At 34.9% G+C, this 15,690-nt stretch overlaps 2 protein-coding genes across 5 annotated transcripts in view; one reads left to right on the top strand and one right to left on the bottom strand.

Moving 5' to 3' along the window:
- Positions 1–7,851, top strand: part of LOC123712064 — a 44,783-nt gene extending 36,932 nt beyond the window's left edge. For 3 of the 4 annotated variants that reach the window (XM_045665000.1, XM_045665001.1, XM_045664999.1), the window contains 5 exons: positions 1,074–1,253; positions 1,854–1,980; positions 3,260–3,370; positions 4,534–4,980; positions 5,520–7,851. In XM_045665000.1, the coding sequence (XP_045520956.1) occupies positions 1,074–1,253; positions 1,854–1,980; positions 3,260–3,370; positions 4,534–4,980; positions 5,520–5,845 (1,191 nt within the window). In that variant the 3' untranslated portion in view covers positions 5,846–7,851. Of the gene's footprint in view, positions 1–316; positions 330–1,073; positions 1,254–1,853; positions 1,981–3,259; positions 3,371–4,533; positions 4,981–5,519 lie in introns of those variants that run through there. The other variant, XM_045665002.1, reaches the window with a different exon arrangement.
- A 2,637-nt stretch (positions 7,852–10,488) lies between these two features.
- LOC123712432 (WD repeat-containing protein 13-like) lies at positions 10,489–15,690 on the bottom strand. The gene is made up of 11 exons (XM_045665511.1): positions 15,429–15,690; positions 15,304–15,359; positions 15,110–15,229; positions 14,797–14,904; positions 14,521–14,674; positions 14,117–14,283; positions 13,837–13,897; positions 13,622–13,704; positions 11,737–11,900; positions 11,265–11,464; positions 10,489–10,839 (listed from the first exon to the last, which is right to left on the bottom strand). Exons 1-11 carry the CDS (start codon positions 15,508–15,510, stop codon positions 10,739–10,741), a joined length of 1,296 nt encoding a protein of 431 aa, XP_045521467.1. The 5' UTR covers positions 15,511–15,690; the 3' UTR covers positions 10,489–10,738.

Raw genomic sequence — 15,690 nt, 5'->3', positions numbered from 1 at the left:
ATTAGAGATGGAACTATTCGGTAACAAATAAATACCACACTAAAGGCATACCCTCATAAATTATGATGAACTTGACGATTATTTAAATGATCCTAATCGTTGGGATTGATTTGCTCCAGTTCAAACAATTTGTGTGACTCAAAACTTTGTGATTAAAAAGAGTGGAGGAGAGTTTCTTTCCCGCGCTATGAATTGCAAACTGGTAATAAATGTAAATTGAGAATCAAATAACATCTTTCTGTTGACATTAATAAGTGTACTTGGTTATCTATAGGAATATAATTAGTTTGATTTAGAATAAATACCAATTTCACAGCGTTAAATGGCAAGAGACTGTTTCGTCTGTCTTCGTATACAAAGCCAGCTTCTAAAATAAGTATTTCGGTATATACACTGCTGCAGAGCGCTGATAGGTAATTTCGTTAAGTTTGGTATTGTACAGCAGTAGGTGACCACCATTCGTGTGTGTTTGTAGTCGTGACTATGTTTAGACATAGGTTGGTTCGGTGTCCGGCACAATATCTATCCGTTTCACCTCTAATTTATATTAATCAAATATTTTGTGCCATGCGTTACAATAGGGAGTAAGAATGTATGCGAAACGCCAGCGCTAGCATCTCTACTCTAGCGTTGAATCGCGAGATACGTCAAATGTTGTCCGTTTGACCAATCACCATCCAGCGGTTTTGTCTTTTCTCTAAAATTCTTTCTCCCTTGGTAAAATCGTGTAAATCTTCGTACATGTTGCTTGTTTAGTTCGCTTTGTGCATGTTAAGTTTTGTATATATGTTATGTTATATAAATATATGTTGCCTTTCAGCCAATCATCGTCATTATACAGATACTCGTTTCAAAAAAAAAAATTAATTGTAAGGATTTTTAACAGCGTTAATTTAATAACAGTCGTTTCATCAACCTCTCATCTATCTTTGGCTGCTCATTTGTGCTTATCATCAATTATCATAGAGTCTTAGGGTAAAATTCGGAGAGAAAATCTTTGAATTCTACCCCATAGCATAGCTAAGTCACAGTATTCTTCGAACAGACAAATAAAACTTTGTATTTTATAACAGCAACGCGATAACAGTCAGCCAAGCCGAGCTGAGGCAGAATCTACTCATGAGGCGTCATCAGTTGGTTCTGGGGATTCCGGTTCAGGGTCGGAAGGTGATGAGGTGGAATTTGTGCCGTCTTCGTGGGACTGCCGCGCGGCGCCAGCTAAATCTTCGCTTAGGAGTCTAGAGCAACCAGCGGTGAGTCTATAAGTATATAATACTCCACTCGATAAGTTTTTGTAGATTTCATGCTTTGCTTTCGTCATGTTATGTGTCGACAAAAAATTTGGTTTTCTCGTGCCTTTGCAAGCTTGTTAAAATTATCATAATTTAAAATGGATTGCCCAAAACATTGGATGTATAACACTTGACATTCATAATTTTTAAATATGGTATAAGATTAAATAATTATAATGCCTGTGTATGTATTAACGTACAACGGATTGGATGTGCGTCTAGCGGAAACTAAGTCCGTCTTACTTTAAATGATTGTATTAAAAAAATAAATCCAAAACATTAGGTAAACGTGGTTTGACGTGATGATAAACTACCTTATTCACTCACTCTCGTGAAAAAACAAGTGACAAAACATAATGTATAATGCTTAAAACGAGTCTATCTCACCTTAGCAAGGATGGAATATTTTTTGACTACTAGTGAAATAAATCTTTTAAAAATTATAAACTAAATAGCATTCTAAAGATTTTTTGGGTTTTTTTGAGATTTATTAAACATACAAAAAACACAAATCTGTTTATAAATGAAAATAAATTATTGATTGGTGATATACAATTGCAGGATGGTAAAAAACGCGTAGTGTTCAAGCGTCAAAAGTACCATTGCGTATACGAGTACCCGCGCGAAGCGAGCGATCTGGACGTTGACTCACCCGCGAACTATTTACCCGATCTCTCCACTTATTGCGGTATGTATAGTCCATAGAAATAAGCTCCTTCCACTTGACATTTTTCAATGAAATGCGATTCGTATAGTCGACGGCTAATCAGTTTGCTCTGCTTGATCCCTTGGCGTTACGTAGGGATGTGTCTTCTACCGCATTTACCACCTAATGATTAAGAAAACACTTTAAACGGATTGAAGCTATGTATTATTATTTTTAACTTCACGTGGTTATAGTGACCACGCACCGCTGTAAAGCACGCGAGACGTCGGAAAATTTAAAATTATGTATATAATTATAAGTTCATAATGATAATACATAGCTTCAATCCGTTTAAAAAGTGTTTTCTTAATGTGTAAAAGCTATGTTATCAAAAGACTACACCTAATGATTATAGGACGTCGAGGCAGAATACGGAAATACACTCTTATCAGCTCGACCGTCGTTCCACAACCGAGTGTTTTTTAAGTCAGTTTTTGCCGTGCACCTCTGCGAAACCAGCAGCCCACTGAAATATTAATGTACCAATTCAACTCTTCCGATAATTCTCTAAAGGCCGACAACGCACTTGCGCTCCCTCTGGCAATTTGAGTGTCTATGGGCGGTGGTATCACTTAACATCAGGTGACTCCGCCCGTTATATTAAAAACGATTATAAATTTAAGTTTTCCTGTACATCGTTACTTATATACACATACATATTTTTCTTGGTCGGCGGCTGAAATTAGTACTATCGTCGGCATTTTGAAATGACGGACTTGGTGCTTACAATAAATAATTTTACTATCTACCAAGATCTCATAAAAATCCAACCAATATGTATTTATTTTTATTCCTACAAGTAATCTTAAAATATACTATATTAATAGTACCTACAGGTAACAAAACCCATCATAACAGTTGTTCCTAAGTTTGTGTCAAATTTTTTAAACCAACAACTTGAAATTATTAAGTTAGCCTGCATGACTTCATTTCCCCTTATAATGGTTAATTTTTATTTACTGGCAACACGCTCCATCCATGACAGCGACGCTCTTACCGGCCAAGAAAAATATATAGCACTGTAGAATGATATTAACATCCAAAATATAATAACATAGAATTAAAAGTTTCTATCAACAAAAGCTTTTCAATGCAAGATGCATTTTTTTTCTTATTTGCTATGCGTCATTTCATTTACTCATATACATTATATACTTAATTTTTGCATCGTAAGTATTAAGTCAACTATAATGACGTAATTTAACGTTGATGTCAACATCAAAAGTAATTTCGACTTAATAACCTTGCATGTATGATATAGAATGGGACCCACGTAGCGCAGAGGAAGCTGAAGTTGGTTACGGACAGTTGTACGGAGGGCCGAGTCCCTTTGACATGTATCCTCTTAGAGCTGGAATCGCCTTTGGAGCTGGTAAGTAATCTTATTAAGAAAACCCTATTTAAACGGATTGAAGCTATGTATTATTATTATAAACTTATAATTATTTACATAATTTTAAATTTAAAATGAAGGAATATTTAAATTTGTCTTGAGACACGAAAACGGTAGTATTGATTTGAAAAACATGAATATTATTTATGAAAATTAATCTATACAATTGCACTGTAACAACTAAATGGGTTGTTCTCTTTCTATTAAAGCGTGTTAACGTTGTGATAGAAAGAGACAAATATAGTATTGTCTTTTGTTGACATGGCTTTTACACATTAAGAAAACGCTTTTTAACTGGATTGAAGCTTATAATTATTTACATAATTTTAAATTTTCCGACGTTTCGCGTGCTTGACAGCGTGCGTGGTCACGGTGACTGAAGACAAAAGGTGTTGAATTTCAAAAGTATCACAGCTGTAGAGAAAGTTGTGTTATCTGTATTTATTTCCCCGGAGTTGGTATCGACTAAAAGATTTATAATATTAATACATAGCTTCAATCCGTTTTAAAAGTGTTTTTTTAATGTGTAAAAGCCATGTTAACAAAAGACAATACTAAGTAATCTTATGTTAACTTATTTGAGGCTTTGGAGTTTTATGATTAAATCACGTGACGTAATTATAATCTAAAAAACATAGAGAAAGCCTTTGATATTTTTATTTAAAAAAAAATACATTGTCGTCACTGAGACATCTTGGATCATTAAAATCTAGCTTAGCTTATGACCAGGTAATTTAAGTTTAACCTAATTTACTAATAAGACAGTGTCCAATAACAGTACTTACGGTTCTTGTTTTCTTTATCCACTTATCACTGCTTAGCAGTTAAGACTAACGTTCACTGGCTCACATAGTTCAGGCCTTTTCAATCTTCTTACAAGGCCCGTGGTGTTTTACGTGTTGGAAGGTTTAGACCGTGGACTTTAGTAATCTTTTCATTTATTCTGGCGATCTGTATCTTTTGACCATTTATTTTTCTTAATAAGTGGTTAGCCTTCTGTGCCTGACATACGCCATCTTTAAGTATAAGGGGTATATCGCTCATAGAAATCGATAGTCGCAATTTGAACGCATGTCCTCAGGTTAAGAGGCGCACTCACAAGCGATTAGGTCCAGGCCTAAAACATAATCTAACATTTACAGACTACGACGAAGACTTCTACATAACTTCAACGGCGCGGCCCTTTGAATTAGGGGTACTATCCACTACGAGCCAATTCTTTCCCGGGATGCATCTCAAGCAATCCCTCCTACCCGAAAACGACTTTCCCCCTCCGTCGCCCTTGCCCCCTCTCGATCCCCCCCTCACTATCCCCAGAACATCTTTAGACCTAACAACCCCAGATTCAGGAGTAGACGTCACCCCCACAATTGATGAAGATTTAAATGAATGGAAGCCAGACAGTACGAGTTCCAGTGAATCGGTCAGTCCGAGTTCTCCGGGGGGAGAATTGGGTGGTCTGAGACATACGAGGGATAAGCTGAAGCTGGATTTACCCCCTAGCCCCCATCTCCCCTCGCCGAAGCACAATAGGGTGTTTAATTTTGTACTTGAGAAGCCGAAACGTCCCGAACCCAGTACTCCGCTAGGTAAGTCATGACCAAATATTTCGTTATAGTTTTCATGGGCGCTTGCTTGGGATCGATTTGTGTGACGCGAAGGATTATATATCGATAATAAGTGTGTGTGTGTATATATAATACACTGGCTGTTTCATATAGAATTAAGGGAGCGTTCAAGTATTACGTAACGAATTTTGGAACTGGGGGTCCTTTTGTAAAACGTAACGATGCGGGGCAGGGATTGAATTACGCGTTATTGATAATATTATTACAGTACTTTACATAATGGTAAGTTTTAGTTATAAAGAGTCACTGGGGGTGGTCTTGAAACGTTTTATTATTGGATACAGAAAACGTTACGGCGTGTTTCATGAGGGGGTTCAAGAATCTCCAAAATTGCGTGACGTAATACTTGAATGCTCCCTTACTATTCAATAACTAAAAACCTAATGACAATGTTTGTAACAATAATCCTCTTTTGTCTCTTTTCCTCATAGCGCAAACATAATGTGATAGAGACAAAAGAGTGCTGATTTAGTTTATAAGACTTTATCCTATATTTCCAGTGATGACGGACGAAACCCCCGTTATGATGTCTCTCCCGTTAATCAAACGCGATGACCCAATGCCTGAGCCAACTTTCTCGACATTCGGAAAGTCAACTTGTAAATCCACAGCCGACCAGAAAAACATTGTCTTAACCGACAACGAAAACGTCGAAACGGTACCCGAGTCAACGAATAATCCGGATATTAAAATTGAGGAAAAGCCGGATAAAGTCGAGCCGGTTAAAGGGGAGGGAACTGTTTTGGATAGTGGCGATGAAGATTCCGGTATTGAGAGCAGCTCCAAGGCTACGTTGGAACGAAAACCGTCTTCGAATATCTCATAAAAACTATGATAAAAAGTTATGTCTGCTATAATAGTGGTTGTTTATAAGCGTACGATAAACGTCAATTAGTTTAAACTTGTCACGAAAGAAACACGACGAATATTCAGTAGCGATTTGAGGCTTATAGTATGTTTATAACATTAACCGCTTATTAAAGACGTGACGGGATATTTTATTAAAGTAATTAAATATAAAAAGCATTTCTTGCTTTCTTACCGAATAAAATAGGTAAAGTATAAAAAAATCTCATATCTAGGTAATACTTTCGGCTAGAATCAAAAATTAGGAAGTGAAATCTTAAAACATTAAGAATACTGTCCAGATCCCCAAAATCGTTTACACATATGTTTTATCAGTAATAGCTATAAATCAGGAAATTAGAAGTCAATTAGCCAATTCAAAAGTAGCGTATACTGAAGATAAACATATCTAAACAACGCCCAGTGAACAGAACAATGGTACAAAATCCGTGAATTCAATTGTAGATATAGATTAATGCTTTATAGCCTACACTACGGCCTATAATCCGTTTAACGCAAATCACAACGCCTGTAGCGTATACGATTGCGCACGTATACGAATTAACGTACAAACTTTTGCAACTAATATGCTCGGTCTCTTTCTGTTCATTGTATTTACGCTGTGATGGAAAGAGGCAATCAGTGTTTTTGTTAGACCAGTAATCTGATTTGTTTTTTTTTAAGAATTAAAGGTTAATCTATAGACTTTATTATTCACAAATCTTTTTTAAACATTTATTTTCTTTTAGCTTATTCTTTTCACAACAAAATAAAACTGCTCATCCCTGGATGTTCCTATAAGTGGTAGCTTTAAGAGAATCTTAAATTTGACACTTGTCGAAGGCGTTGTGATTGAACGGAGCCAAATGTTATACTCCGTCAGACTCCTTGCTAGATACGTAATATAGTTTAGTCAGTGGACGATAAATTTTGCCAAATGCGCGTTTATTTCCACGCACAATCTTCCATCGGTTTCGGGTGTTGTGAAGGTGCGATCCGAATTTCTCATCGTCTCATAGTTATAGTGATTTTTAATACAATACTTTCACGGCCATAACCGCACAAGTAAATCGCACATTCAAATGAATCTCGTAGTGTTAGAATCGGAACGCGCGCTCTCAACTTCTGAAGAAAGGCCAATTGTTAGATAAGTATATTTAAGTAGTAGTGTGAAAGACGTTAGGAGCGATCGGTAAAATCTATTGCCATGCTAAATTTCTCATTTTAATACTCGTTTTTTTTTTAGTTGGCAATACTCGATACGTCCATTTGAACCTCTTGTGCAATCCTTCGTTTTCATTTCGACGCGATTTAATTTTTGTAAATATTATTTTTAATGATTTTTAAGTATTGAAATTTTATTCTATGCGGTTATTATTTTTACGATATTTCGTTAATGTACAGATGTAAATAAGTATAGATGTTCATTTTGTTGCAATTACAAGTAGGAATAATTAGTTTTGAAATTAGAGCCTAGATCTAGAACTCGTGTTTTGAGACTCGGTATTGGAAACATTTGAGTAAAAAACTAATACGTAACCGAAAACGCAAAAGCTCATATTCAAGAGGTATCTACTTAAAATTGGTACAGATTCTCTCGCATGTCTAATACGTTTTTGACATACCAGAGGCAAACTTTGCGCTGTCTACATATTTGTATACTTCGTCATTGAGAATTGCAGATTAATAAAACTGAGTCTCATAATAAAAGTTCTAGCTTTTGACGTAGCGTAAGTTAAGATCTGTGTATTTAGATTTTTTAAATAGTTCTTTATACGATTAGATATTTCAGCTAATTGTTGTAGATCACGATTACATTAATGATTTTATTTGAATGAATTGTCAAAAATTACGATATTTATTGGTTGAACGTTGTTATTTTTAAAATGAATGGAAGTGAATATGAACGCATCCGATGTCTTTTCATATTGTGACATGTCGAGTCTTTTAAAGTATTTATATGGAAAATAAAGTAATAATGATATAGAGGGTGATTTTATTTCTATCCAAGATAAATTATTTCCCAACCGACTGAACGAACTATATATTATACGACATATCAAGCACTGAATTGTTTATTCAGTATAAGAATTAAATCAGCCCCGTTACTCTGTAAAAGGAATACCGATTTCAATGTCTCAGTTATGGCTGGTACGAATAAAGTCTCAAAAAAGAACCCAAATGAAGACTAAATCTCGCATTCGGACACAAACTTGGACTTAAGGAATTGCTTTATATTTCACTTAGAAGTCTTTAACCTACCTACTTCAACATATCACGAAACACTTTAATTATAAGAAAGCTGTTTTTTCATCTCATGAATAATTTAATTAGATCATTGATAGGCCGGCACGCTCACACAAATACTATTAACGAAGCTGTTACCTTCTATGACAAGCCCCATCCTTCGAAGGCAATAAATGTTCAACTTTTTTATGGTGCACTAGATATATAAAATTAAGTTTAATGCTCACAGAAAATTGAAACAATTTTGTGTCAAGCGGATGGCAAGTCCCAGCCTTGGTTTAGGCGATCTTGCAAAGCGTTTCTTCATCTAGCTCTAGGCCGCTTAAATATAAGTTTTCCATGTTCATTGTGTTTATGTGACTTTGCGACATGTTATAAATATGCGTCGATAGCTCCTTGTAGCTTCTGCTGTCCTGGTACAGAGACTTGGTATACAACGAATTAAATCAAGTGTACATTGTGTTACCTATATGATTTTTGACTTCTGAAAATTGCTTTTGAAATATCCTGGAGGATGGAATCAACGTAGCCATAGCTAACCTATTAATACGAGCATTTACACTGGACAATACCCTAACTTATTAAAAACAGGCATAGACCGACCAATATACAAAAATGGTGCTACCTATAATAATTATCGTCCAATAACTATATTGCCAACAATTAACAAAATTATAGAAAAATACAAATGTGGACAAATTCAAAATTATTATCAAAAACACAACATTCTTTCTAACAAACAATATGGATTCCATACCATACAATTGCTATCCGCATTCACAGACCACATTTATTTAGATAAAAAAGATCATGTTCTAGTAGTGTTTATTGACTACAGAAAGGCATTCAACACATTAAAGCACAGCGTAATCCTACAGAACTTAAATGACTGCGGAGTACGAGGAAACGTACTCAAGTAGTGTGAAAACTATCTGCAAGACAGAACTTATCGTGTTAAAGTGTGCAACGAAGAAAGTTTCCCAATATCTATAACAGAAGGTACGGCTCAGGGCTCAGTCATTGGACAAGTCAGTGTAAAGGACACTACCTTACCTACGTTAACACATTACCTAACATAATAAAGTATTGTCAGATATTCCAATTTGCAGATGATAGATGCCTAGTAGCCGCTGGGCCTAACATCCAAGAAGCAGAAACAAAGCTACAATCTGATTTCGATACATTGGCTAAATGGTCCCACGACGTAGGACTTGTACTAATAAAACAAAGTTCATGCATATCCGATCCAGTCACAATCTAAGCTCACGTACACCCCACTCTATCCTACACAACCACACATGTGCACATTCTTATAACTCTTACCCCAAAAGCTGCAAGTTGCAACTGCAACGCCTTAGAATTAATTCATAACCATAAGTACCTGGGGCTTACAATAGATGACCAAATGTCCTGGAAAATGCACATTAATTCTGTCAGGGAAAGGCTAAGAGCGATACTCGCCAAATTCACTTGAATAAAAAATAAAATACCTCTTAAAACTCTGCTACTATTATACAAAGCACTAGCCGAATCCATTATAACATATGGACTTACAAGCTATGGGAGAACATGCAAAACTTATCTAAATCAAATATTTGCAATACAAATACGTATTTTAAAAACAATTGCTCCCATAAAATTAAAATCACAATATAAAGCGGACTACAGAAAGCTCTTTGCATTTTTCAAAATTATACTTATACACGAGAAAGTGCAACTAGGATTACTAAATGAAAACTACTTTACAGAAAATTACCTCAAAACAATTAAAACTGTGATAGTGAGTTTTCAACGCGTAGAAAATTAAAAAAATTCTATTACCCAAATACAATAATTTATATGAAGGAAAAAAAACATTAGATTACATTATTCCAAATTTAATAAACTCGCTACCAGCTACACTTCTTACTAATATAACAAGAAACAATATTTAATTTAAATTAAAAAAAAATACTACATAAATAAAAAAAATTATAAATTATGCATAACAAAAATTATGCTATATACGTCATTTAATACATATTCGAATATAGGAACTCATCCTGTATGTGAATGAGAATTCTCGACAAGAACAGGTTTCTTGCATCGGCTATCTATGGCGCGTCAGTGTTTAGATTTGTTTATGACGTTTTACGTGCAATTTTAAATCGTTTGAATGGTTGATTGTTATAAATTTACAGTTTATATGTCACTGGCCTTAGTATATATATATATGTTAATGATTTAAATATGTTCGACGTCCTGGTGGATAGAAAAACTGTGCACAGTTTGTGTTTCTATCACACCAACTTCCTTTATATTAAGAACATTTATACAATAAATAAATAAATAAAATAAATGTACATACGTAAGGATAAGAGAATCAAGGCACGATAATAATATATATTTTCAGTTTAATCACTTTAATTACAGTAAGTAGGGCAGATTGTCATTTTAGAATAATTCAAAAAAAATGGAACTATCACTCAAAACATAAGAAGTTATCTAAAACTTACAAAATGTCGATCAACAAAAGAAAAATAATATTTATACAATAATCTTAGAACTAGTTTCACGATCGACAAACTGTATAGATGAGTTAAAAATATATAAAATCACAGTTCAGAGGCATCATATCGTGTGGCGGTCAGCTCCGTCGCCAGATGATGACCAGTCCCGATACATCACTAGTCGCCAACAAACTTTCGTCATAACTAAAACTTACACCTAGAACTGCGTGCGCGTGACCTGCAAAAATATATTATTTCTTATTGAGAATAATTAGTTTAATTCCATAAATAAGACATATTTTATATATGTATATAAATATGCCTGAAAAGAACATTTTCCACATCATATTCACAAACAAAATAAACCTATATTCTTCAGCGACATAAGTATGGACAAATAAACGCTATCAATAATCAGATAAAATAATTACACGCCGCATTTCTAACGTATTCGGTTCCGTCCGAACCGTCGTTCGGTTTTTTTCCGTACGTTAAAAAAGGAAATTATAAAAATCCATTCAAAAAGAAAGAACAACATTCCGTTAAAAAAATTGGAAAAAAGAAATATCTACCGGAACTAAAAAAACACATAGAATAAAACACAATCTCAAAAAACAAACGAATTTATATTTGGAATATGGGTTTAAAAAAATCTTGAATTACCTTGCAATTTATTAACAACGGGCTGTTCGGCGTGTCCTTCGATGTCAAGGAAATAGACACAGGCGTCCTCCGCCCCCGAAACGACGCAAACTCCGCGACGAAACGACATTATTGGGCAGAAAGTTGATTGCACGCCATGAGAACGGTGCGCTATGTCGTATCGCTTCTTTAGCGAAAGACTGCCTTCGCGATCTGATATCCTAGTACAATAACGACATGTTCTTTACGGTTTTAGGTCGGCAACGCACTCGCGTGCATTCTAGCATTGTGAATGTCTTTGGGTATCACTTAACATCAGGTGCTCACCTAATGTTATGTTACCTCCAAAGTTTAATGTACAAGTCTTAATTTTTGTACATTTGTACTATTGATATTAACACTTTTTTGTATGAATGTAAAAACTACGGGAACTGTATAATGTGAATCGTAATCCGTTAAGTATAAAGTCAGTCAAAAAGCTGGATCTAAGTACCTAAACAATAATAGCGAATCATTAGCTGCGCTGACCAACAAGGCGGGGTGTCTGGCAAGCCAAGGACTCCAGCTTAAGCAAGAGACGGCGCCTCCGACGCAGCATCGACGCAATTTGCTCAAAGATCCACCAGCGCCCGACATCAGATAGCTAACTATCACACCCTGTATAAATACGATAATAAATTCGAAAAGTTAATTATATAAATTAACATTATTTGTATGAAAAATAATTATTTATTATTATTTATGTATTACAGTCGGCTCTCGATAATTTGAAACTCAAGGGACCAGAGATAAACCTCAAATTACCAAGAGTTCAAAATAACAAGCATTTAAATACGCGAAGTAAGAGATTGATAAAAATTCCTGATTTATTATTTTTATATTATGATTATGTATGAACAATTATTCGTTTTTTTTTTCGACAAGAAGTCGTGTAATCTTTTTTCGAGTAAGCGACTTCAGTCTTTCATTGTCCAAAGAATTTTTAAAAACAATTGACAGGTGCATGATAAACACTTCAAATAATGGAAATCGGACTTGAAATTACCGAGAGCACCAAGTACATAACATATAATGTATACCTAGGTAACACAGATATTTTTTAGAAAATGAGAGGCTTAATGTAGAAAGTTTAACATACTTTTTTTTTAAAGTAATCTCCGTTCCTCTCTTCACATCGTCGCATTCGATGAAACCACTGAGAAATGCTGTGGGTCCATTCTTCCTTTTCTATGGCATTTTCGTACGCTTTCCGCATCCGCATCTTGTAAAGCGAATACTTCGAATTGTATCTTTAGTTCTTGGGAATAAATGAAAGTGGCAGGGCGTCAGGGGTCAGGACTGTATGGCAGATGACTCATTATCTCGACATCTGCCATATTCAAATATTCAACAGTCCGTTTTGCGGAGTGCGCTGAAGCATTGTGGTGGTGAAGGAGGATCCTGCTTCTAGGGCGCTGCTGTCGATTTTTTTCCAAAACAACAGGCACACAGCAATTGACATACCAGTCTGCAGTAACTGTCCTTCCATCTTCTAGGACAACTGTCGCGAAATGACCTATCCGACCAAAGAATGAGGCAATCAACTTTGATCCTCGAAAGGAAACACCCACTGAGCTGATTGTCTTTTGGTTTCGGGTTCGTAGCAATATATCCTGCTTTCATCACCTGTGACGAAGACAAATACAGCATTTGAGTCACCGCCGTTGAACTTATCTAACATTTGGCGACACCAGTCCATGCGAAGGTGTTTCTGGTCGTTGGTTAAAGTATGGGGAATCTATCTGGTACAGAGCTTCCTGACGCCTAAATGGTACGCCTATTATGCTAATGTAATAGTTTTTCAACTTGACACATACCCATACCTAGGCTTGCCCGTATTTGCTGATAAGTCACTCTCTTATCTTCCTCTATCATGCGTCGCACAGCACTGACGTTATCTTCAGTAGTCGCTGTTCAAGAACGTCCCTCACGCGGATCATCACTGATATTGCTACATCCACGCTTAAACTCGTTTAACCAATTGTAAATAGTGGCACGAGATAGAGCTGCATTAAGAAATGCTAATCGCAGCCTGATTGAAGCCTGAAGCGCAGATCATTTTCATTTCATCAAGCGCTTTGTCGTTGAGTAAGTCTACTACGAGAGACATAATAAATCATTGACCGAAAATTTTCTCGCGTTACGTTCATTTTCACGAGTAGCAAGAGTTTTAGATTTGCCACCAATTCACAAAAACAAATGAAAAATGAATGCAATATATTACATTCAGTTACCAAAGAGTTCTAAAATTGAAAATCAAAAAAGTTTTCCTTAGCAATGTTTCTAACTGGCCAGTTCTAAACATTTTCAGTGTTACCCACATATATATATATATATACCTTATCATTTGCTGCCCAAAACATCCTTCCACTAGACTCACACGCAATTGATGTCACTCGACCGCCCAAAATACTGCTGCCACCTGCACATCATTAACATGACATCACCACAGAGATTACATGTTCAAGTGCATATAGTTAATTCATTAACAGAAATAAATTATGAAATAACCAATAATGTTAATAATTTAATTAAAACTACAAATATTATTTACCTCGAGGATATATTCCAGTAGACACATTAAGAACTTCTACCATGCCTCGGGCGTTGCCTGCCTGTGGCTTCTTTTAAGGAAACTTATTTCTTAAAACTATCTTTCACTCAATTTAACATTATTAGTATTAATACAATAATGATAAGGTTATAAAATTTATATCCTATCTTCTATATTTAAGAGAAATTTTTATACCATTATTGTCAAAAACTATATAATTTTTCATCAAGAGTAAATATAGTATAGTGATATATTATTTATCATTATAAATAAAGGATACAATCACCATGTTATTATTAACTGGCTGAAACACACAGCAAAGTAATGGAGATTGTAGTTGGTCCCTTACAGACCGAAGTTGTCGACGGCGAGGGATATCCCAAAGGACTAAAACCCCATCTGCACCACATGTTACCAGCAAATCATTTGAAGCCGACCAATCACATCCTGAAATTGACAAGTTCATCTTTATGTATTCCATTTAATAGAGGAATTAAAAATAAGAGTACTTTAATTATCTTACTAATAATTGAAAAAAATAATTATAAATGTGTAACAATACCAACCTTGGTAATCATCTATTGGCTTTTTAAGATATGTATCTTTTAAATTATTTATTTAAAATAATAAAGGATATTTAATGTCTATTTATTTTATATTTACATAAATAAATATTAACACTACCAGTAACAGCCTTGGAGTGTCCCTCCAGTATGAAGGCAACTCTAGGTGGAGATGCAGTGACATCACACACTGACACAGTACCATCATTTGAAGCACAACACAGCTTTGAGCGGTCATTGTTTGCAAACTTTACAATGCTGACTTGCTCTGAATGCTGGAATTGATTTGGTTGTAATTATTTAGGCAAAACCACCCACCCACTGAATAGCAGGATTTATACATTACTTTCTTAAAATTAACCTAAGACATAGATTAGATTAGGAATGCTAGCCATACCTGATCAAATATATGGTGAACTCCAGAAAAAGCATAATTTTCTGATATAGTCAGATCGTTCTTCTTCTTTGCATTTATAGTAATGCTTTCATCTATTGCTAAGCTTGCCTATTAAAACAACATAATACAGTTTTAGTAGTAGTAATTTATGCAAGAGCACAAGTAACAACAGCAACATAGTACATAAAACTTTTATTGTTTTTTTAACAATGTTTACATACCCATGTCAACAAGGTATCCTCATATGACTCTTGTGACATCTTCAAAATTAACTAGATACCAAAACAAGTGTAAAATACTAAGAGTTCTTTACCTTACTACTGGAACGTTGCCGAGATGATGATGAGCTTATGGATATGTTGTCCTGCACTCCATATCTGCGTTGAAGCAGCTGGCTTCTAATAAGAATATACTTTTTAATTGTTTCAATATCCTGTAAATAATGAATTTGCACACTTGAAATTATTTTAACATAAAATATTGATGTTATATTTCGAACAAGCAAACCTTAAACTTAGCGTTTTCTCTTAAAAGCTGACTTCTCCGGCGAATGTAAAGCGTTTCTGTAAGTAATTATTAATGTTATTACAAAATGAAGTCATAGTGGGATATATAAACAAAATGCATCTTACTGAAATTAGGATTTCCTGGAGCTCTATATGCGTTAAATCGAGCATCCAATGCAAATATTTGTTGTTGAAATGCCGCTGCCATTACTTACAAATATTTGAATAAAATCGGAACATTAAGATACAAATCCCTTTCTTCGTATTATTAACTATATCTAAATTTTACAAAATTGAAAACAAAAACATTTCATCTGATATAAGGATCATTAGATTTGTATTTTGTTTAATAATAATAAGGATCCGCAACAAATGACAACTGACTATA

The sequence above is a fragment of the Pieris brassicae genome, chromosome 7 (assembly GCF_905147105.1).
Source record: "Pieris brassicae chromosome 7, ilPieBrab1.1, whole genome shotgun sequence".
NCBI lineage: Eukaryota > Metazoa > Arthropoda > Insecta > Lepidoptera > Pieridae > Pieris > Pieris brassicae.
Note: the sequence above shows the minus strand (reverse complement) of the source record. Positions and strands in the feature narration are given on the sequence as shown.

Excerpts from the sequence above, each read along its gene's own strand:
- LOC123712432 (XM_045665511.1), bottom strand. The coding sequence starts at position 15,510 with ATGGCAGCGGCATTTCAACAACAAATATTTGCATTGGATGCTCGATTT. Across the intron at positions 14,905-15,109 it reads GGCAACGTTCCAGTAGTAAG|GCAAGCTTAGCAATAGATGA; the intron begins GTAAAGAACTCT and ends TTGTTTTAATAG. Across the intron at positions 13,898-14,116 it reads TTAATAATAACATGGTGATT|GCAGGCAACGCCCGAGGCAT; the intron begins GTATCCTTTATT and ends AAGAAGCCACAG.